Source organism: Mustela nivalis, assembly GCF_964662115.1.
Source record: "Mustela nivalis genome assembly, chromosome: 3".
Classification (NCBI taxonomy): Eukaryota; Metazoa; Chordata; class Mammalia; order Carnivora; family Mustelidae; genus Mustela; species Mustela nivalis.
The window spans coordinates 172,375,531-172,399,720 of record NC_139022.1 but is presented as its reverse complement, the minus strand read 5'-3'; the positions used below and the strand labels follow the sequence as shown (position 1 = coordinate 172,399,720).

General features: G+C 42.3%; 1 protein-coding gene across 4 annotated transcripts in view; it reads left to right on the top strand.

Annotated features, from left to right (window-relative positions):
- The window catches only part of MARCHF6 (membrane associated ring-CH-type finger 6), an 81,331-nt gene that overhangs the window by 55,770 nt on the left and 1,371 nt on the right, over nt 1–24,190 (top strand). For 2 of the 4 annotated variants that reach the window (XM_082725160.1, XM_082725159.1), the window contains exons 16-25: nt 228–347; nt 1,032–1,132; nt 4,058–4,195; nt 5,628–5,832; nt 7,620–7,689; nt 10,802–10,983; nt 12,660–12,794; nt 18,801–18,890; nt 21,102–21,234; nt 22,260–22,395. In XM_082725160.1, the coding sequence (XP_082581286.1) occupies nt 228–347; nt 1,032–1,132; nt 4,058–4,195; nt 5,628–5,832; nt 7,620–7,689; nt 10,802–10,983; nt 12,660–12,794; nt 18,801–18,890; nt 21,102–21,234; nt 22,260–22,395 (1,310 nt within the window). Of the gene's footprint in view, nt 1–227; nt 348–1,031; nt 1,133–4,057; nt 4,196–5,627; nt 5,833–7,619; nt 7,690–10,786; nt 10,984–12,659; nt 12,795–18,800; nt 18,891–21,101; nt 21,235–22,259; nt 22,396–24,190 lie in introns of all 4 variants that reach the window. The other 2 variants (XM_082725158.1, XM_082725157.1) reach the window with 1 other exon arrangement.

Sequence of the window (24,190 nt, the reverse complement as noted above, 5' to 3'; positions counted from 1 at the left end):
AAATTTTTTTCATTGAATGATTAAAAGCATCAAAGGACATCAAACACAAGATGGTTTCCGTACATGTTCTGATTTAGGAACTTGTTTTCATAGGAAAACCATGTGAATTTTCTGGGGCCCATTTTATTAAGCTAAAATATTAAGAATTTATTTGTATGTTAATATTTTAGCTCATATTACAGAGTCTGAAGATACTGGTATTTATAGCATTTAAAATACATTTGCAGGTACTTCGACCTGGTGTCTTATGGTTTCTAAGGAATTTGAATGATCCAGATTTTAATCCAGTACAAGAAATGATCCATTTGCCCATTTATAGGCATCTCCGAAGATTTATTTTGTCAGTGGTAAGCATACCTTTTTATTGTTTTTTAAGTAAAGTGTAATACCCTTTTGTTTTGTTGGGGGTGTTTTGGTCAGGGACTGGTAAAGTACATATATTGAATAAATTTATGTTTATCAAAGCTTGTAGAGCTTTGTTGTCAAATAGTTGTTTTATTGGTTACTTCGATAAAGTAAATAAAATGTTTACTAAGACAAAAATGTCCTCCAGTTCTTAAGTAGTGTAATTGCCAAATTATGGGTGTTAGAATCCCATTTCATTTGCATTGGAGAAGTGGAGATTCATTAATAGCTTTTACATTAAACTCTTTAACAGAATTATGTCAAAGCTTATTCCCTGCCTGGAAGAAAAAATTACCTAGTTAAAACTAAGTTTTTCCAAAATGAAATTTAAAAAGCAGTCTTACGCCCTTTGGAAAATTTGTAGCCATTAATATGAGTCACATCTTACGATACTTAGAGGTGATTTAAGTTGCAGACAGTTCTGGTGCTACATTATAAGTTTCTGACTCTCTCCTCACATACCATGCAGTGATGATCCTTTGTGGCTCCTGTTTGAGCCCTGGTGTTCTAGAGAGAGAGGAGCAGCCTCCCTAGGAATGCATTCTGATTGGTTGGGTATGTTCAGAGTCTGCTTGTCTCTCATGGGAGTGATTTACAGTGCCGTCATGTCTTTTGTTTTACTGCAGATTGTCTTTGGCTCCATTGTCCTTCTGATGCTTTGGCTTCCTATACGTATAATTAAGAGTCTGCTGCCCAATTTTCTTCCATACAATGTCATGCTCTACAGGTAAGTTTTTAAAATTTGGAAACTTTACTAATTTAGTTCTGTTGATACCCGTTCATTTCTTAACAGATACTGGAAATCATTTGATAGTTGCATTTTGCCATTTTAGGTTATATAAACATTAGTTTAGCATTTGCATTTTCCAAAGGAAGACTTACTTTTCTGCAGATGAAGTGCGCATTTGTTCATCATTGAAATGTATACCATACTTAATGAGAGCACGTTAGCCACAAACATCTTTATACGAAAAGCACATCATGTACACTATAATTGTGTATTTAGCTATAGATTAAAAATAAGACATAAGGCTTACAGATGTAAAATCTTCTTGATTTAAAAGTTTGTCACCTAGAAATCTATGTTCTACCACTTCTCCTTTATTCCTTTTTTTAGTGACTTGCATTATCCTTTCACTTACCTGAACAGAAATATGCTGGGAAATTGGGTTTCTTCCTCAGATTTCTTTTCTTTTTTCAAGATTTTATTTATTTGAGAGACAGAGAACACAAGCAGGGGGAGCAGCAGGGGGAGAAGGAAAAGTGGGGCTTAATCCTAAGACCCTGGGATCATGATCTGACTGAAGGCAGATGCTTAACCAACTGAGCACCCAGGCACCCCAGTTTCTTCCTCAGATTTATTTCTCATTGGGCTTTAAATCTTTTAAATCTCGTTTTTTAAAAAAGATTTATTTATTTTTGAGAGAGAGCAAGCATGCTAGTGAGGGACGGGGCAGAGGAAGAGGGGGAGAGAGAACCTTAAGCACACTCCCTGCTAAGCGTGGAGTCCCACATGGGCTTGGCTCTAGGGCCCTAAGATCGTGACCCGAGCTGAAGTCAGAAGTCGGACACTTACCCAACTGTGCCACCCAAGCACCCCGAGTCTCATTTTTAAAGCTCTCTTATCTTACCTTATCTTATACCAGGTGAAACTTGGTATGCCACTTACTTCCTTAGTTTAGGCCTTCCTCTTTTTCTCCTTTTATAACCCATCCTTAACACCCTACCTTTTCCTGCATAATCTCCGTGATAATGTCTAGGTCATTTAGAGAGATCTGCAAGCCTTGGTATAATCTCACAATGACTTCCCAGCATCTGGTCCCAGCATTGTCTAACTTGAATTCTCCTCTCCAGCCATACTCCCTTCCATTAAGTCTCCCTAAAAAACAATAGCTAAAATACTTAGCTATTTTTTATTTTTCCCTTTCTGTTTGAAGTAACCTTCCCCATGTTTGCCTGGCAAGCTTTTGTTATCTTTCCTCAAAATCCAAATTAAGGTTTTATTGTCCGAGTTTTCCCTGAAGTTTATCATCACTCCTTCCTTATGTACTTGGATCTGGTCATGGAACCAGGGAGGCACAGGTTTTGGCTTTAGGTATTGTTAAGATAGACCCATTTTGGTAGTCAGTTATACCTAGAAGTTTAGCAAAGTTTTTGAACTACATAGTGGCTTTTACTCCATTCTTCCATTAAAAACAATCGAGGACCCATGATATGCCTGGTCCTTTTCTGTGTACTAGGTGTGTAACAGTGAACAAAGCCGCATCAAGAAAATTCCGTTCTTGTGGAGCTTACATGATGGGGAGACAGCCATAAAAATAGATAAAAGATAGTGAGGTGTAGCGGGTCATAAATACTATGGGGGAAAAATGAAGCCGACAAAGGGAATAGAGAGAATGGTCAGAATGGGGTTATAATTTAGAAGGGATTGATGACCTCAAGAGGGGACAGTTGGGGAAGCTGTGAAGGAGGTGATAAGGGAGTGAGTCCTGTGGTTTCCTGGAGGTAGAGTGTCCTTGGAGGGGGTTGGGCAAGTGCAGCGACATTGAGGTCTGTTGGAGGAGCAGCAGGAAGGCCAGTTCGGCCGGAGTAGAAGAAAGAAAGCATGGTAGTTGGCTGTGAGGTCAGAAAGGTCATGGAAAGTCAGATCCTAGAGAGGCTCGTAAGCCTGTGTACACACTTTGGCTTTAACTTGAGTGATTTAGGGAGTTCTCGGGAAGGTTGGTATAGAAGAGTGATCTGATGCAGGTTACCAAGTGTCACCAGGGCTGCTCTGATGAGAAGAGACTGGCACAGGGTGGCCAGGGCAGGATCAGGAAGCCAGCTGGGCGGATAGTGCAGCGATCCTGGTGAGAGGTAAGGGTAGTTGAGGTGAAGGAAGAAGCAGTGGGGGTCATGAGAAGTGAGATTTAGAGTACTCTTGGGGTCCACTCAGCAGGACTCTGGCTGTTCGAGTGTGGAGTGAAGAAAAGGCAGGCAGGGATCCACGTTTCTGTCCTGAGCACCTGGAAAGATGGAGCTGCCGTTTTCTGCGGTGCGGAAGGCTGTGGGGGAGCAGGAGTAAAAGAGAAGAGTAGAAATTTGCTAATGATCAATTTAAGATGTCTCAAGTCTGTAGGAGACACTAGTTGGCACTTTGGATATGAAGTTAGGAGTTAGGAAGATGTCTGAGTGGTACATAGACATTCCCAGAAATGTGGTATTTTAAGCCACAGGAGTTTGTATTTGTCCAGAGAGCATGCGTAGATGAGAGGAGAGAGGACGGAACCTGGGGCCCTCTGTTGTCTCCAGCCCAGGGACCTGAAGGGCTGCTAACAGATCTAGAAAGGCATCTAGTGAGAAAGTGTTTTGAGGGGCATGGAGTGACCAGCTGTGTGACATGCCGCTTGCTGTACTGCAAGTGAGGTGGACACCGAGACTGATCACCATAACACCACCAAGGTCGTTGGTGACCCTTGTGGGGAACAGTTTTGGAGGAGTCAGAGGGGGAAGCTTTGCTGGCTTCGAGGGAGAGTGGGGGAGAGGTGCTAACAGTGGTGAGTTGGTAAGGCGATCTTGAAGGAGTTTTGCCCATCAGATGTTTAACATTGATACAGTTATAATGGGAAACTAGATTCACGGTGTAAATTACAACTGTTTGTAATTGTCTTAGTGATGCTCCAGTGAGTGAACTGTCCCTTGAGCTACTTCTGCTTCAGGTGGTCTTGCCAGCGCTGCTTGAACAGGGACACACGCGGCAGTGGCTGAAGGGGCTTGTGCGAGCGTGGACTGTTACCGCTGGATACTTGCTGTAAGTAGGCTGGTGGTAGCCCTTCTGACGGAGTGTGTTCCATGCGCCACTCCGGAAATAGTAGTTTTAAGAAGAGACCATTGGTGGTATCTGCAGGTTGTATATAATACTTGTTTTAATTAATACTCAATTTTTCTTATTTTTTTTAAAAAGATTTTATTTGTATATTTGACAGACAGAGATCACAAGTAGACAGAGAAGCAGGCACAGAGGAGGAAGCAGGCTCCCTGCTGAGCAGAGAGCCCGATGCGGGGCTCGATCCCAGGACCCTGGGATCATGACCTGAGCCGAAGGCAGAGGCTTTAACCCACTGAGCCACCCAGGCGCCCCTAAATTTTTCTTATTTTTCTAATTATTGTCTGTTCTTTTATGGAGAATGTTTACATTTTTTTACCCTCGTACAGAGGTTTGGTTCTGGCCCAGGTTCTTTGATTTCATTACACAGGGTGTAAATAAACATTTTTTTTCAGTGCATTAAAAGCAAACTAACTTAATTCTGGTTTTTTATTTTACTTTAAGATTTTATTTATTTAAAAGAGAGCATGAGGGGCGCCTGGGTGGCTCAGTTGGTTAAGCAACCGCCTTCGGCTTAGGTCACGGTCCCGGAGTCCCAGGATCGAGTCCCGCATCAGGCTCCCAGCTCCATGGGGAGTCTGCTTCTCCCTCTGACCTTCCCGCCTCTCATGCTCTCTCTCACTGTCTCTCTTTCAAATAAATAAATAAATAAAATCTTAAAAAAAAAAAAAATAAAAATAAAAGAGAGCATGAGTGGGGGGTGGCGAAGGAGGGGGAGAAGCAGAGTCTCTGCCAAGCAGGGAGTCCATCAGGGACTCCATCCTAGGGCCCCTGGGATCATGACCTGAGCTAAAGGCAGATGCTTAACTAACTGAGCCCAACCAGGTGCCCCATCCCTGATTATTTTAGAAGCCTTACCCTGGCAGGAGGTTTCTCAGGCATTCAGTCAACATGTTGCCTTTATTTTTTTTCAAGTTTCCATGTGTCATACTTATTTTTAAAGTTGAACCTTTGTAATTTAAATGTTTCTTTCATAAAATTTGTGGCATTCTGTAGAGACCTTATTGTGAAATGTGCATCTGGTCGTATTGGATTGAACAGGTGCCCTTCTTTGCCTGCCCCAAGCTGCTTCCTCCGCCCCTGCATGTTTGCCGCGACTGACGTGCGCTCTGGAGGTTGTAGCTCAGTTCGCGCCACAGTGGATGCAGTAGCTCAGCTACATTCTGGGGAGTTGGGGACATTAACATTTAATTAGGAAAGGTTTGCTTTAAAGCAGGTACCAACATTTAGACCAGAATGAGGTATTTATACTGCTACGTACAGATACTACTTACACATTTTCTACCGTAAGTAATAATAAGAAAGTTAAGTGTCTTTCTGCTGTTTTATTCTGATCGAGAATGTACTTTTTACACAGGGATCTTCATTCCTATTTATTGGGAGACCAGGAAGAAAATGAGAACAGTGCAAATCAACAAGTTAACAATAATCAGCATGCTCGAAATAACAACGCTATACCCGTGGTGGGCGAAGGCCTGCATGCAGCCCACCAAGCCATACTCCAGCAGGGAGGGCCTGTTGGCTTTCAGCCTTATCGCCGGCCTTTAAATTTTCCACTCAGGGTAGGTACTGTAAGAGTTAAGCAGAAGTCAAGTTTTTTCAAATTCCCTTTGAGAAATTGGTGCTGTTATTAGTACTGTTAGCATGTAGTCCTCTATATAGACATATCTTACAGTCTCCTGACAAGAACCCCTAGTCCTTCCATTAGTAGGAGAATATATGTAAATGTCAGAGAACTTGATCAGATTTTGGAGATGGATCACAGGGGTTGAGATTCTGTGTGCTTTTGCTCCCTGTTTGAAAGTAGCAGCGTTGAAGACCCTAGTGAAAATAAGAAATCAGTGTTACTGCTCTATGTCAGCTATGTGTCCGGAGCCGGAATGGACATTCTAATGTTTTCCCGTTTACTCTCCGTCCCATTACTGCAAGGGAGTAGTCGCCTCATGTGTACATCTGATGTAACTGAACACAAGACTGGTCGACGAAGCAACTGCCTCCAGACTCCCACCAAAACTGTTCCTGACAAGGGTTGTGGTGGGGGCTTTTGTGTTGTTAAATTTGATCGTTAGGTCTTGGTCCTCACCTCACTTGCGATATGGTGACTTGTTGCACAGTCAGTCAATCCTTGCTCCACAGAATGCTTTCTCCAAGGGCATCCAGGAGTCTTTGTGGAGGAGGTGATGCTTTTAAGTTTCTAAAGTTAGGCCAGACAGAGAATAAAATGGAAAAATGGAAGGGCACTCCACGCTTGTGCCAAACCAAGAGGCAGACTGGTAGGTTTGGGAATTAAGTGTATCTAGAAGGTTGGGTGTGCCGGTGAGCACGAGAGACGGGAGGAGTCCTGGGAGACGAGGCTCTGAGATGAGCGGAAGGTGCTTCCTGGCCCAGGTCAGAGAGAACTGATAGGAGGTTTCTCAAGCAAGGACAGCCGACAGCCTTAAAGGCTCCCCTCAGAGTGTGAGTGTAGGTCCTTCTCCATCTTCCCCCTAGAGCTCTGCCCTCTGGGCCAGGGGAAGGGGGCTGCTGGTAAGGTAGAAGGCGAGCAGCAGTTGCTCCTTTTCTGCCCACAGCCGCTGCTTTTCTCTTAGTGTACTGCCTTTTATCTGCACTTCTCAGTACAGCCACATGTAATACCAGCTACGTGTGGCTGTTTACGTTTAAACTTAATTCAAAGTGAATACAACTGGTAAGGATGTGGTATGATGATGTGTTAATTACTTTAATGGTGGGAATCCCTTTATAAGGTGTACGTGTAGTAAATCCTGTTCCACAATTTAAATACAATTTTGTGAGTTATAACTCAATAAAGTAAAAAAAAAAAGGGAAAAAAAAGTACTTTTCTGGTAGGATTACACACCAAATAAATACAGTGTAAAATTTCATGACTCGTTCCCACTGACCCTGTGTCAGGTGCTCAGTGCCCACGTGTGCCAGGGGCTGCTGAGTCGGGCAGCGCAGATTCCATCAGCACAGAAAGTTGTAATTGGACAGCATTTTCCTTCCATGAAAACTTGTTTTTGAGAATTTGATTAAAAAGTGAATGTTTTTAGTTTTAATTAATAGGTAAAATTAAAGGTGGCTGTTTTATTTTTATGCATTCTGATTAAAAAATACATTTACTTGTTACTTGCTGATGTATCAGATTATATGAAAATAGACACTTACTTTGGCTGAAATTATAGGTAATTTTACCTAAAATTAAAATTCCCTTTTATGTGAAATGGAAGAAAACCTAGAAATACAGGCAATTTCTTTTTGTTGGGGGAATTGTGCTGATTTTTTGAGGGGTGTCATGAAATACGTTAAACACATACGAACCATTTATGTAGTCTTATGTTTTGCCTTGCAGATTTTTTTGTTGATTGTCTTCATGTGTATAACCTTACTGATTGCCAGCCTCATCTGCCTTACTCTACCAGGTACGAGCTAATGATGTGAGATGCTTTTTATCTCTTTCATTGAGTATAAACTTGAAATAGTTTGCCCTTTATTTTTGATTGAATATGAAATATGATCTTTCTAGGGTTCTCCCTCTCCTTGGAATCATTTGTATTGGAACAGAGGGGAGAATAATATCAAGACCCAATTCCTGATTCATTTTTAGAAGTAAAGTATGTGTGGTGACTCTGGTTTTTTGGAGATAGTCTCTCTATAGTATGGGTTTTCAAAAAGTTACCTGTGTGGCTTTAATAATTTTTTCAAGCCAGTCTTTTGATGTTAATTATGTTTGCCCTCATTTTATCTTTCCGGTCCACTCTATGGTATTACTAGACACTTTATGAAGCCATACTGTTTCCCTGTATCATCTGGTATTCATAAATAATAATCTTTAAGTTTCAGCTAGACACCGTTTCCTTCTCTAACAAGTAAGACACTGTGGGGTGAATATAATAGTTTATCATGTTCTGCAAAGGCCAGAGGTAAATGGGGTTGAGTCTAAAGCCAGTGACAAAGGCTCAGGAACAGCTTGTCGCCCCCACCCTCCCAGTTGGTGTGTATAGTAAGCCAAAACATTCTAAATCATCCTGATACATGTTAGCTGCTTAAATAATCATTAAGTGGAAGATACTTTTCATCTCTTACAAGCATGTAAATGTATACTGAGTTGTTATCTTGATGATAGCACTACCTCTACACTTTTATAAATTAAATTTGTATTAAATACTTGAGTTTTTCCATGAGGGCTAATAAGGTTAGGAGAGAGCAAGTAGGAAATAGAGTTTCAAGTGAGGTTTCTAAAAATAATGAGAATATTCTCTAATCTGTAGGAATTGTGATTTAACTTAAAGTGGTGGTAAAATACAAATTTTTTTTACATGTTTCTGAATAAAGACTTTGATCTTTAGACCTATACTGAGAGCTCACTATTCCCCATAATTACTGCTCTTGAGAGGACAAAATGTGATTAATGGTTAGGTGCAGTGTAGTAAACATATTGCTCAGAAAACTTCGTTTTTGAATTTTGGACTGCTTTTATTTGTGGTCTTTATGTTCCATGTTCATGTTTTTATCAGAAATATTAAGAAAAATTTAAAAGAAGAGGGCGCCTGGGTGGCTCAATGGGTTAAGCTGTTGTCTTCGGCTCAGGTTTTGATCTCAGGGTCCTGGGATCAAGTCCTGCTTCGGGCTCTCTGCTTGGCAGGGAGCCTGCTTCCCTCTCTCTCTCTCTTCTGCCTGCCTCTGTTTACTTGTGATCTCTCTCTGTCAAATAAATAAATGAAATCTTTAAAAGAAAAAAAAAAGAAAAATTTAAAAGAAGAAAACATAGTTCAGTACTTGAATTTGGCAGTGAAAATACAACCCAGTCTCACCATCTAATGGGAAGAACATAGTCATATTTAATACTAGAAATGTTTGGTGTCATAGTATGCATTGAAGGTAGGAAGGAGGCTGTTTCCCCCCATAGTTTACTTTTCTGATGATATTACTATAAATTAAAGCCATAACCCTGTTCTCTCAAAAACACTTTATTAGGGGTGCCTGGGTGGCTCAGTGGGTTAAAGCCTCTGCCTTCGGCTCGGGTCATGATTCCAGGGCCCTGGGATCGAGCCCCACGTCGGGTTCCCTGCTCAGCAGGGAGCCTGCTTCCCTCTCTCTCTCTCTCTCTCTGCCTGCCTCTCTGCCTACTTGTGATCTCTGTCAAATAAATAAATAAAATCTTCTTAAAAAAAAAAACAATACTTTATTAGAAGTATGTGAAATTATGTCTGTCCATGCAACAGTCTATCCATCTATCCATCCATGTGTTTATTTCACATAACATTTATGTGTATTTGTCTTTAAAAATAACTTATTTTCACACCCAAACCCTTTTGTGAGGTTGCAAAGAAGTCTGGTTGCCAGCATTGCAACTTGTAAGACTTAACTATTGAGCTGGTTTCATTCACTTGGAGGCAGTTGGTGCAGTTTGGGTCACTGGTCAAGAGCATGAGCTTTGTCATGTAGGTATGAGTGCAAATCCAGCCTCCACCCTCACGTGACCTTGGATAGTGGCTACTTGGGGGATCTGGGGAGGATGAATGGTATGATATATGGAAAATGCTCAGCATAGGTATTTGAAAATGATAAATAGTACTGTATTAAGAGGAAATCAGTCCGTAGAAAGATACACAAGACGTTTGGACCTTGCTGTTCTTTCTAGCCTTACGGAGGAGTAACCATGCGAAGAAAGTTGCTTTACGAATGATCTTGCCTGAGGCAGATTTTTATCCATACATTGTAGAGTTTATTTGTATTAACTTTATCTGAAGCAGTTCTTTAGACACTTCTCAAATCTGTTTTAAGTTTTGGCATATTTGAATCTTCTAAGAAAATTAATATGGTGTTCTTTGATTATTGTGCTTTAAAATGTTATTATGCCCACTTACTAAAATAAGCTTAGTTTTCTGTCTTTTTTTTTTTTTTAAAGGTTTTATTATTTATTTGACAGAGAGAGATCACAAGTAGACAGAGAGGCAGGCAGAGAGAGCGTGCTGAGCAGAGAGTTTGATACAGGGCCCTGGGATCATGACCTGAACTGAAGGCAGAGACTTTTAACCCCACTGAGCAACCCAGGCACCCCTAGTTTTCTGTGTTGATGAATGAGTTAATTGAAAGTTAATCTAATTATTTGTAATGTTCCTAAATTATGAAAGTATTGACAGTAAAATAATAAACAAATTCCCCACTTTTGTCATATTATGTGTATAGTGATTTTATTTGGTGATAAAAACAGTAAGAACAACCTCCTCAATCTTTCTCTTTTCTGAAAGAGCAAGTGATTGGCATGGCCAGTCAGGATAGATGTCACAGGAGAGCTTGTCCCCAGTGACTTCCTGTGCTTTGGTTGTGCCTTAATCAAATAATTGCATTCTTTAGAGTTTATGGGGGTTTTTCTTGTTTGTTTTTAATGAAGATATGGTATATCCACATGTGATCTTTTTATTAATGACATAAAATGATGGAAATAAATTGAAAACACTAAACATCAAGATTATAGTTCTTTTTACATAGATAGCTGTATATCTCATTTATCAGCCTTTCTGTTTTCAGTATTTGCTGGCCGTTGGTTAATGTCGTTTTGGACGGGGACTGCCAAAATTCATGAGCTCTACACAGCTGCTTGTGGTCTCTATGTTTGCTGGCTCACCATAAGGGCAGTGACGGTGCTGGTGGCATGGATGCCACAGGGACGCAGAGTGATCTTCCAGAAGGTTAAAGAGTGGTCCCTCATGGTAGGTTTTTCTGATAGAGAACTGATCATTTTTGACAGGACTAGTGGAAGTTTTCTTTTTTTTTAATCATTTTTTAAAATCTTTTCATTTTCGTTTCTTCACTATGCTGGTAGTGTCAAGAGAATTGATTTTTTTGAGTTAGAAGGAATATTCCTTTTAGATGATAGTAGCTTTCTGGTTAATTCTGAGAATCGTGGTCAGATGTGTCCAAGGACATCAGTCAGTGTCCAAAGAAAATCATCCTGTTAAGTGATCCAGTTAGACCCGTAAGTAAGTAGTGCAGTTAGCAAAGTTGTTTTGGAAATTTTTAAGGAATAAGATATTCTGTAGAATTTAAAATCAGTTTAAGTGGAAATTTCCCTTTAAGATTTTTTTTTTCTAAAATTTGATTTTTTTAATCTATTTGAATATGTAAAATCTTGACTTCAGGATAAAGTTTTGCATGTTTTTCATATAAATGGGATTCCTTTAATTTCACATTCTATTACTAATTCAAGAATGTCTTGGCTAATGTGAGCGTGTAGTAAGTAATGGAAATTATTATTCAGTAAAGCAGTGAGTTGCACGAAGGTGGGTAAAAAATGTCAGTGTGGGATCATTGTCCAGGTGTGGTGACTTACTGATTGACTGTGATGTTGGATAGTTCACTGCTCATGCCACTTCTTTCGTATAGCTCGTTTTGTATCTGAATTTAGATTTTCATTTCACTGAAAGGTTAATATTAGTGTTGAAAGAAAAACACAAGATTTATTGCGTACTGTGAACAAAGGGCTTTAATTACTATTTAATTCCACAAGATAATGGGACACGTAACTATATTGAAAATACTGAAGTCAGCTAATACGAGTTTTCCTTTGATACTCTTCTTTATCTGTAGTATGCCGTATAAAAAATCAAGTACTGTGTTTTCGCCCTCATCATATCAGCCTCTTGTCGAAACACACCTACGCACTGAGGCTACCTTAAGAAAAAGGGAGGTCCCCAGATGTCAGAGCCATTCTAAAGAATCCTTTCTTCACCACGATTCTGTAGTGATGCTTTCATAGTTTCTCTTTTTTTCTCTTTGTTTTGACTTTATTTTTATTTTGTGTTGCTTTGTTCAAATTCTAGAGCTCTGGCTCTAGCCATGTGGCTAATGGCTCCCATAACACAGATACAGGACATTTCTGTCATCATAGTGAGTTCTGTTGGGACCATAGAGGGTTCTGGAGGGAGCCAGTTTGATCAAACTGATTAAGTACCTTCACTGGGATTATGAACAGCCTTCCTATACCAGTCCACCTCAGGGTTCACAAATTGGAATAGGAGCTTGGGATAATCAGTCGCTCTTCTTGGACAAATAAAAGCCTGCCCCTGAGAATGAGATTGAGAAAAACAGCACAGCCCCTGATTAATATATGTAATCAAGTGAATTTTGTAGAGTTTTATAGCAAAAATGCATAATAATTTCATGCTTCCATTATAGCTTGAGCTTGTATGTAAGTATTCAAATTTCATTTAATGGTGTAGCGTAAAATGTATGTGTGGTGATAATATATTTGGGTTATAATATATCAGGTGATATTATTGGTGATAATATATCGGGTTAAAGAAGAAAAATAAATTTCCAAGTGGAATAAAGAGTTTAGCTAAAAGTCGGAAAGACTCCCTAGTGACATGGCCTCGTTTCCCAATAGATCATGAAGACTTTGATAGTTGCTGTGCTGCTGGCGGGGGTTGTCCCGCTCCTGCTGGGGCTCCTGTTTGAACTGGTTATTGTTGCTCCCCTGAGGGTTCCCTTGGATCAGACTCCTCTTTTTTACCCGTGGCAGGTAAGTGCATGACTTTTGCTCATGATTTTTCTTTGTGGACTTGGAATCAGAAAAATCCTTGTTTTGTTTTGTTGTTTTTTTTTAAGTGATTATAGGCGGTTTGTGTAGAAAAACTCAATTTTTTCTGTTGTCGGAACCTTATAAAATCGATTAAGTAATGCATTTTAATCTATTGCCTTCAAAATATGCAGTTCATATAATTCCTGTAAAAGGTCTTTGTAGGTTAAAATGCCACTGTTGATTTAGGCTTCACCTGATATTTAAAGACACAGACTACCGTGCATTGATCTTTCCACTTTTAGTTAAGGTGAGAGCTCTTGCTTCTTTTAGATTTGAGACTTTAAGTAGTAACTTAGAGTTTTTAAGTAATTATAGCATGTTTTCCCCAGAGTAAAAGACTTATTAAAAAGAGCATTCTGACGGAACCTATGTAGATCACAACAGAGATCTTAAAGCTAATAGGGAAGAAAAATGCTACTTTTGTATAGTATTTAGAGCCAGAAATTAGCATCACAGACTTCAGATTCTTAAGAGATCCTAGGGGGAAGAGCGAGGCACCGACTTCAGTCATTCAGAGGCTTTTCAGCTTTCTTTGTTTCCTCGCATATATGATAGTGGGTTTGCTAGAAATGAAAATCATGTGGGGTGTATTTCCCTTCCTCTACTCTCCTGATGAAGAGCCTCCACAAAAACCTCATTTAACAGCACATATTTACGTTAGTGCTCGAATGTGTGCTACAACCCTGTCTTCTGGAACTGCCTCAGACGGAAATGAGGCCAGTGCAGGTCCTTCTTTTCCGCCTCACAGGCTGGAGCTGCTCTGTGACTGGGGCAAGCACAGGTTGCTGTGGCATCATGTGGAAGAGGTGTTTATCCTGGTTTGCGGAGCTGGGATTTGGTTCTCTATAGGAGACAGTGTCTCGGACAACCTGGTGGAGTACAGAGGTGTGGGTAAGAAAGGAAGACAATATTCCAGGAAGGAGCGAGGGGCCGCCATGCAGCAAGACAGGGCGTGTGTGTGGAACTGACTCAACCCCTGTGTTGTCTGGATCAGGCTCGGGGAGGAAAGTGGGAAAGAGAGGGAGGTACTGAAGCCCGTGTGAGGTCTTTGTGGAAGAGCCGCATCGCAGTGAAGTCAGGTAGCATCAGGGGTTGAAGGAAAGCTGTTTTTTTACAGAAGAAGGCCAGCTGACGAAAGAAAATCACTGCTTTGCAATAGTTAATAAACAATTCCAGCACGGATGGCTGATCAGTGGATACGGTACCCATCAGGGGAAAGTTGATGGGTCTTCAGTTACTCTCGCTGTCTAGCAAGTTACGTCACGACTGTGTGGCTTAAAACAGCCATTTATCGTGTCCAAAGCGTCTGCAGGCTAGAAATCAAGACAGGCCATATTGACTTGTCTCTGCTTCGTGTTTCCTGGGGCCTCAGCTGCGACCACTCAGTAGCCCAGTGTGATTTGAGAGCTGCGCCAGGAAGCCTTCGGAAGCATCGTCGCTCACCTGTGTTGTTGACATTGGTTATTGGTTTCCCACCAGCTGGGTGGTTAGCTGTAGCTCCTGGATGTACCTGGCCTTCCTCACAGCTTCGTAGCATCAGGGTATTGGGATTCTTACACTGCACTTGAGAGAAATGAATGTCTCAGCTAACAAGGTAGGAGCTGCGCCACCTTTTAGGACCTCATTTCAGAATTCCCACAGTACTGCTTTTTACTGCATTCTGTTGGCTACAGGCAAGGCACAGTGGTTGGCCCAGATTCTAGGGAAGGGGCTGTAGACCCCAACCACTTTTTGGGGAGAAGAATTTGCAGGCATGTTTCAACACCACTACAGTGCGGAAGTAGTTAGTAGTTATTTGAATGGTGGCAAAGTGTCATCTTACAGGTTCCTTGATATCCCAAAGGAAAATACAACTTGACTTTGGAAGGTCAGGCAGATGCTGCCTTAACCCAGTGATCACGGCACATGCAGCAGATACGTACTGTTTGCGTCTCGGTGTTGCGCAGTGTGCCGCACTGAAAAAGAGCAAGTAGCCCCCGATACCCAGGAGCTGGCCTGGCATCATCAGCTGGGCCTTGGTGTTCTCCTGTCTGGCAGAAACAATTTCACAGAACATCAGCATCACACAAGACCACTCTGTGACCGTGATGGAACCGGACAGAAGCGAGACTCTCTCATAATCATGTCTGAACACAGGCAAAACATGAGCGTTGTCCAAACCACAAAAATGAGAAGACACCCCCCATCATTGGCTGCTGCTTCATTCCCAGCTACCGTTTTAGCCTCAGTCAGTCCCTGCTTCTGGATAGATTTAATAAGAGACCCAATATCGATTACCTCACTTTCTAAAGGATTGGACATAGAGCAAAGCCCTGCTTCCATTTCGCTCTCTTCACCTCAAGCAAACTGAACTACTATAATAAGCTCTCTCTCTGTCTTCTTGAGCACCCCAATTTCCCCACACTGTGTGTCCTTCCCTACTGCAGTGAGCAGTGACAGCAGCTGGCATGGTTACCTGTGTGTCCTTGGTGGTCTTGACAGTACCTAACACTGTCGTTTTGCAGAGTAACTGGAAGCTGTCCAGTTTTAAGAATATTTATGTGTTATGACCTAGCAGTTTCACTTTTTCAGATCTGCTGCAAAGGAACATTTACATGTGTGCAGGAAGCACAGCCAAGGCTGTTTCCACCATGTCATTTTTTTAAAATAATGTCCAAAATTATAAGCAACCCAGACGTCCATCCACAGAGAATGACTATAGAAAGGTGTGATACATTTTTACTTTGGCCCTTAGTGCAGCAGTTAAAAGGAGTGCAGTGGAGCCGTGTGTTTTGCTATAGGTAGCTTTGAGACATGTTTTTGTTTTTGTTTTAACATTTTATTTATTAAAAAAAAAAAAGATTTTATTTATTTATTTGACAGAGATCACAAGTAGGCAGAGAGGCAGGCAGAGAGAGAGGAGGAAGCAGGCTCCCTGCTGAGCAGAAAGTCCAATGCGGGACTCGATCCCAGGACCCTGAGATCATGACCTGAGCCGAAGGCAGCAGCTTAACCCACTGAGCCACCCAGGCGCCCCTCTCAGACATGTTTTTAAGTAGGAGAAATACTCTGGTTGTAGATGGATATGAGCAGCATGGTATCCTTAAAATTCTGGATAAAACTCTAACATTTGAAAAGAACGGTTTGCTTTTTCTCCATTCCTGACTCCTAGTTACTTGCCTTCCCTGTGTCAAGCAGTTGTAGCATTACGGAGACTAGACTCTCGGAATTCTAGCAGAGGAACTAGTGTTGTGTGTCCTATCCTGTCAGAAAGGACTGGATATATCATTAGATCTTTAAAGAGCTTGAACCTGAGCAGACTGTGGACTTCCATCAGGTGAACAAGAACCTCACCTGGGTGTACTCTAGACTCCCAACGGCCAAAGGAAGGCTGAATCTGTGGGTTGAATCTTCCCTACCTGGGAGCCTGGGACAGTACAGAAGCCGCAGAGAGGCTCTCACCGTGTTCTCTGCAGCGGATTGGTACCTGCTCTCCCAAAGGTCTAAAGGGCTCAGAGGTCCTTTTGCAGCCCTTTAAGTTATACTTGGTCTGACCTGAACCTCATCGAACCTCATAGAAAAACAGCAAATGCTTTATCTAGGGGGCTGCGCAGCAGTGACCAGGCAGAGCAGTCAGACCACGTCCCACGTGACATGGAGCCACTCCCCGAGCCATGAGTGTCCAGGTGGAAGAATGAGAACGCAGACGATCAAGGGGAGTATGTGTTCGTGTGCACACGGTGGCAGTAGAACAGCGAAGCTGTGATGCTGTATAGCGTGGGTCTTCAGACATTCAGTAGCTGAACTGAAGATGTGGGTAGTCACCACTGAAGTTTAGATTGGGCTCCCGGAAGACCACTGCCGAGCACAGAGCAAAACTGAACAAGTTAGGACATTACAGGAAAGGGTAAGGGTCTCGGAGAATACATCCAGGGGATTTAACATTCCCTAATAAGAGCTCCAGAGTGCAGAAATGAGGCAGCATGGAATGAAATAGAAAAATTAAACTGAATTGAAAGTCCTGATTCTGTAGGTTAAAGGACTCATCAGATTTGGTGAAGTGGACATTGAGATGAAACTGGTAAGAAAAACACATATTTGAGCATATCTTGGTAAGATTTCTGAATTCTAAAGGTAAGGAGAAGTCAAACTTCAAAAAAGATCATACTGGTAATAGACTTTTTTTTGTAGCAACACAAGCCATCTAGCAGAAGAGCATCTATAGACAGACCATTGAGTGGAAAGGGACAAAAACCAAGCTTCCTATACCCAGGCAAAATGTCATTCAGTCATTGGTCTGTAGAGTAAAGAGATGCTTTTAGGATGTGCAGGAATTCAGAGCGTGAATTGACCCCATTTGAAGAAGATGCTCAGAATCCTGGCATGCAGGATCAGTAGATCAGAACATAAGCCTCGAGATGGCGGACAGTGAAAAGGAAAACCAGTGTGAGCAAAATCCGTATAAAAATGATACGTCTTTTCTGTGGGATGTATATGTGTAGATACAGGTAAATGCTTAGGGGGGAAATGTGGAAGGTACGTACCACTATTAGTAGTGGTCATTGCTGGGGGAGGAATCAGGATTTAGGCTGGTGGTAGTCACAGAGGACTTCAGCCTTTGCAGACGGTTTTGGATTTATATAAGAATAGATCAGGAGGTGCCTGGGTGGCTCAGTTGATTAAGCGTCTGCCTTCAGCTCAGGTCATGATCTCGGTCTTGGGATCGAGCCCCACTTCGGGCTCCCTGCTCAGCGGGAAGCTACTTCTCCCTCTGTCACTTCTTCTACTTGTGTTCTGTCTCTCGCTGTCTCTCTCTGTCAAATAAATAAACAAAATCTTAAAAAATATTTATATATCTAAATATTACATGTTACCTTTTAAAAAAATACATTAAGGGGCACCTGGGTGGCCCAGTCATTAAGTGGCCCAGGGTCCTGCACGTCAAAATCAGGGATTGAGCTCCGCATTGGGCTCTCTGCTCAGCAGAGAGCCTGCTTCTCCTTCTCCCTCTGCCTGCTGCTTCCCCTACTTGTGCATGCTCTCTCTGTCAAATAAATACAACCTTTAAAAAATAAGTTAATTAAATTAAAAAAAAAAAAAAACAGACCCCAGGCTATGCAGGACTTTGTGTGCCATCCTTAGAACTTTGGGGTTGTAAGCAAGGAATTGTCCTTCTGTGGTCTGATTTGTGCTTTAAGATGTCACATTGGGAGTGGGGGTGGAGGTGGCAGTGGCGCTGGCTGCCTGGTGGAGCTCTGGCGGGGCAGGCCGGAGGCACAGTGGGGAGCCCGGTGTGGCCATGGAGGTTGTAGTTAACCTTTCAGCAGTACTAGAGCTAGAAGCTCTCTGTGAGCCTTTGGGATAGTTTATTTAGGCCAAGCATGGCTCCACAGGCTTCTTCTGATGCAATTAGCTTGGCTAAAACCAATACGGCAGTCCAGGATAGTTGACGACATAAAAATAATGGTGCTGTGTTATTTATTTGCCTGTCAAGATCTCCGATAACGTTGACACAAGTACCGTAAGTTTCTGAAAGATACTAGAATTTGTTTTGTTGGAAACAGAGCCTTGGAGGGGGTGGCGTGCAATTTTGCTGGATTTTCTAGTGTAATTTAGTCTTCTGTAAAATTGTTACTGATCCCGCAGAACTGCTGTTTTGAAGGGAAATATGCAAGAAAATTGTATAGCCTCTATACTAGGTTTATTGCTGAAAATGAAAATCTGTTAAATGGTTTTTATTCCCAGGGTGCCTAGGTAGCTCTGTCAGTTAAATCAGACTCTTGATTTCAGCTCAGGTCACCATCTCAGGGTGCTGGGTTCGAGCCCCACAGGGTATCACAATATCAGGCTCCCTTCTCAGTGGGGAGTCTGCTTGTCTCCCTCCCCCTCCGCCTCTCCGCCCCTCCCCCTACCCTCTCTTTTGGTCTCAAATAAATAAATAAATCTTAAATGGTTTTATTTCCCTAGGACTGGGCCCTTGGAGTCCTGCACGCCAAAATCATTGCAGCTATAACGCTGATGGGTCCGCAGTGGTGGTTGAAAACAGTAATAGAGCAGGTGAGCAGAGCCGGCTTTCCGGAGAGACTGGGAGTGGCGGAGGGTTGTGCTCGGCCATTGAGTGCTTATGTTCCATATTTCCACCTTCCTGAGTTTCCTGCACATTTTCTCTAAGAAGCATATATAACTTTTTTTTTTTTTTTTAAGAAGACAGTTTGCTGTTTTATTGCCATGAATTTTCATCAACCACTCTTTTAAAATGTCCTTTGTCTGAAGTTTAACCAGTGGCTTAAAGTACCTAAAACCCTGTCTAAAGTAAGGCAAAAATTAGCACATGTGGTTTCTTTTCAGGGCAAGAGTTGCAGTGTAGACCAGGTACTCAGTTTTCTCAGTGTGTAGTTGAGTGAAGAGGTCTCTGCCCTAGACTGCAAGTGGCCGGCAAGGGCGCCTGGGGGCGTAGTGGGCTGAGCGGCGGCTCCCGGTTTCGTCTCAGTCGCGACCTCAGTGTTGAGAGACCAAGCCCTGGGTCTACCTCCACGCTCAGTGCAGAGTCTCCTTGAGATTCTTTCTCCCTCTCCTCTGCCCTCTCGTGACTGCACACGCCCTCTCCCTCTCAAATAAATAGAGAAGTCTTCTTAAAAATAAGTAAAGGGCAGAAAGAAATAGATTGAAAAAGCAAAGCTGATACTGTATACCTGAAACTGATACAACACTATTTTTGTTGACTAGAATTAAAATAAAAACTTAGAAAGTATGTATCCCAGAGCCTTTAAAAATAGCAAAAATAAAAAATAAAAACACTGATATTTAAAAAAAAAAAAAGGCAGTGCTGTTTGGGAATATTCTAGCTGCATAGCACCTAAGACTGTTGTATTATGGACCTGTCAGCTTGATCATTGTGGTGATAACCTTGGAAAAAGAAGATGGTGCTTCTGCACTCTGATAATAAGGCTGGAAAGTATGATAATTCACTTCAGGAAGATTTCTGTCTAAAATAACTAACATAACAGATTTTGGTATATATTACTTTAAATTTTAATTGCCTAGAAAATATATTTGTGGACAGTCCTCTTATCTTTAGGTTAGTGCCAAATGAATTAGGTGTTGCAGTTCTGTAGCAGTAAAGGCATACTTCCTTTTGATGTATAGAAAATAAAGACAGTAGTTCTTAGCTCAGTATGCACAAGAAATTGTCAAAAAAATTCCTGACCCAGAGATTTCTGGAGATAGGGTGAGCCAGGCAGTTGCTGTATGTTTACATGCTTCTCTCCACTTTGGGGTCTCCAGGTGAGACTCTGACTCTTGCAAAGGAGGTAGAATAAATCACAGTTTAATCACAGTTGGAGGCTGTGAAACATTGTTGATCTTTGTAATATTTTGCTCTCTGATGCCTTCTTTTCTCCTATATATGTGTAAGTTTGAGTAAAAGGATTGAGAAACACTGGGGTGCCTTGGTGCACTGATTTAAGTGCATTTGGGGTAAATAGGTTTCTTTGGGTTGGAAGCTTTGCCTTTGGAGGGTTAAGCTTGTGGTCATGCACATCCGAATGCTCTGGCCCGTTCCTGAGGGATTGGGCCGAGTTGCAGGGTCCTGTGACTGTGTCCAGGAGAAGTTCAGGTGCTGAGGAGAAAACAGGAACAGTACTCTTCTGTTCTGTCCCCCTCTGCATACCATCTTTATTTTCCATTGTTCCCAGAGTTTTCCCACTTCCATTTATTCTTTACTCTGAAGTTCTATTCATTAGAACTTTCATGATGATGATGAAAATATTGTAGAAATTCTTGGAAGTAAAAAAAAAAGTTCACTGTAGAATTTTCACAAATCAAAAATATCTTTATCACAATTTCATTTATACAGGCTTTTCAGAAATGTGTTTCCGATAAAGTGAATGAATTTTTCAGATAAAATGAACGAATAATACAGATCACTCTTACACAAGATATGTGTGCAGTTGTTTCAGATTATGTGGTCTTCATAACGTTATTGGATATGCCTGGTATTATATGGTACAGGACTCGTGTAGTTAGGATTCTAGATTGGAGTCTTATTTCATCCCTTAACAGAGTTAACTACAAAGTCTAAGGAAGTAAATGCATTTCTGTAAAAACTTGTGAGCACCGTACTTATCTTTGTGTTCAAAATATGTCTTGAGTTTGGGAAAAATAACCAACAGATTAAACTTGCTGTGCCTTGGACTCAGTAGAGATTGCTCTGTTAATTGGAGGAATTTGTCCTGTATCCTTGTTCTGATTTTCTTCCTCATGTTTCAGGTTTATGCAAATGGCATCCGGAACATTGACCTTCACTATATCATTCGTAAACTGGCAGCGCCCGTGATCTCTGTGCTCTTGCTTTCCCTGTGTGTACCTTACGTCATAGCGTCCGGCGTCGTTCCTTTACTAGGTGGGTAATGCTGGCTGGGGAGCTTGAGAGAGCACCTTTATGACACCAGTGTATTGTTGTCACTTCCGGTATCATAGGCTGTCTGGCTCCATCTGATTGATTTGTAAATAAAAATCTAGCTAAAACAATGATTTTAGAAGGCTGTTTTTCTTAGACTTGATAACTTAGGGCAAGATTTAGAGAATCATAAAGCTCTTTGGTATCGTTTTTTTTTCTCTAGGCAGGTGAGGTGGTATTAACGTTTACACTGTCCCCAAAATAGGAACAGATTTCCTTCAGGTCGTCTCCTGACTAGAAGTGCTGTCGTCCCATACTTGTAAAATCAAGGGAAAATGTTACATTTAATTTTCAGAATGTTCTTTATCATAAAAGGAAAAGCAAAGAGGGGATGGTATTTAGCGATGCCTCAGCAACTAGATATTATCAGTTGTGTGCGGAAGAGTCTCACGGGACCTTAAACACAGCATGTGTTGTGAGTGAGAAGCACAGAGTTTCCCCCTCCAGATCTTTCTCTTCTGAGTTCCCTCTCTCAGTGACTAGTGTTATCCAACAGTCTGCATGAGTCCGAAACCTTGTAGGTCATCTGTGTCACCTCAGTCTTTGCCTTCCCTACTCAGGTGGTCCCGAGGTCCCACTGACCCAGCCTCCAGAACCCATTCTTGAAGCCGGCACCTTCCCCAGGGTTCTCACCTTAACCACAGTGGCCTCCTATCTGGTTTCCCTAATTGGAAGCCACCAGCACTAATTCACTCTCCACAATGACCTTTCTCTTGAATGGGTCCCACTGTTCCTCTTTAGTGAACATCCTCTCATGGGTTCCCGTGTGGCCTTGAAGGCACCATCCTGCTCCTCGGCGTGTTCACGAGGCCCCTCAGGCTGCGACTGCCGCGCTCTGGCCTCGCGCCATTCACACAACGAGCTTGTGTTGCGGTTGGGCACCACCAGCCCCTTTTTCTTGGGAGAGGAACGTGCTTTCATTTCACTGTCCTTCCACTGACACCTGAGCTTGTCTTTTGGTTTTACAGGTGTTACTGCGGAAATGCAGAACTTGGTCCACCGGCGAATTTATCCGTTCTTACTGATGGTTGTGGTGCTCATGGGGATCCTGTCCTTCCAGGTCCGCCAGTTCAAGCGCCTTTATGAGCACATTAAAAATGACAAGTGAGTCGAGACTTCATTCCTCTAGCTTAAGATGTCTCCTGTATTACTTTTTATTTCTGATGTGCTAAATCATAGTTGGGAAGAGTGCTCAGATTCTGGATATATTTTGAGGTAGAATTAACAGGATTCGCTAACAGATCGTGTGTAGGATGTGAAAGGGAATGTTATCAAGGACTCGGTTGGGCCAAGCAGCTGGCAATACAGAGTGTCGTTCATGGAGGTGAAGACTGGGAGAAACGAGGAAGGTGAGGAAGACTGTTTAAATGCCTGCTCCAAATAGTTTTTAGTCTGCTTCCAAATGTTTTGGTCTGACAATCTGTTAAATAGTTGCGGACAAAAATAAGAAACTGCATGAGGACTCAGCCTGCCTCAGCCCCGCCTGTAGCCAGGGGCCCCTGGGCCGCTCTGGCCATTGCTGAGGGGGCTGTGAGGCCCCTGCAGAAGCATCTTGGGCCTGACCTTGGCGGGTGGGATGCTCCGTGACCTGACCTTGGTGAGAGACGGACGGTGGCTGAGGGACACCTTCCGGGGATACCGGTCCTCTGACCTTCTGTATCCTGACAGAAGGCTGAATCCTCTTCTGCTTTCATGGTGTCGGCAGGGAAAGGAGGTTTGTTACTCTCCGTCCAGGTTGGCCTGGAAAGTCGAAGTGTACACATGCCGGCTCGTGTCACTGTTAACACCACCTCCATTTTTCTGTGAGCACATTGTGTGGTCACCTTCTTTACTCTGAGGATTCTTAAGAGTTTTTAAGAATGAGATGGAGGGTGTTAAGGCTTTGCCAAAGCATTTACTGGCAGTGAAAATACAAGTACACTGAGGCGGTCAGGGTATAAAATTCTGTCCACCACAGAAGAACAGAGGAGGGGGGGTAGGTGATGAATGTCTGTTTGTGTCACTTCCCTTGTTTAGGCTGACGAGTGAGTTCTGCGGGCGGAAAGCAAACAAGACACAGCCTCGGCTTCTGATGCTTCTTCAGGGCTTGTCCCTCGCCCTGCTCGGCTACCCCCATGTCCTTTCCCACCACCATCCCAACCTTTCTTGTTATTTTCTGCAGCCCAGCGTACTGTTTCCTCTCCCCATTTGTTCTTCATGTAGAAAACTTGACATTTAGGCTCGCTGGAGGCCTTGGTTGTGGGGTGTGCCTGGGGCCGGCTGGGGCAAGAGCGGGTGCTGGGCATCAGGGAAAGTGGGGCGTGGGCTAAGAGTCTCCTTTTGCTGCCACTGAGTTACTTTTTGGTCTCGGGCAAGTTAATTTATACCACGTCTCTCGTACCAATGGATATTGCTTATTCGTTGCCATCATGCTAACCCCATTCTTTACATGACTTGGTCTGTTTTGTGATGACGTGTGTGTCAGGTAGAGCCATGTGTGTTACGTTAGTGGCTGTTCAGTTGTCATTGTTTAAAGCATACGTAATATCCACACAGTTTAAAACTCCACTGGTTGGTTGGGGAGCAGTGTGGAAAGGAGTAGTTAACTTCTGGAGAAGAATTGGTAAGACAGAAAAAGTATTAAACAGTAGAATCATGGATGAAGCAGCAGTAGGATTTGCGAAATGTTCTAAAAAGTGACATGTTAAGCTACTTGGCATAAACTGCAAAAAGATCTCATTAGGCTCGTTTTTGCTGGCAGGAAAGTGGGGAGTCAAGGTGGGAAAGGTAATGGTAATGGTGAAGAATGAAAGTTAGCACCCCGAGTTTTAGCACATGCCAGGTCTTTGTGGCCATGGTTTTTGTACGCTTCCTGCTTCTTACAATGAGCATGGAACATGGTACTGTTGTTCTGACTTTA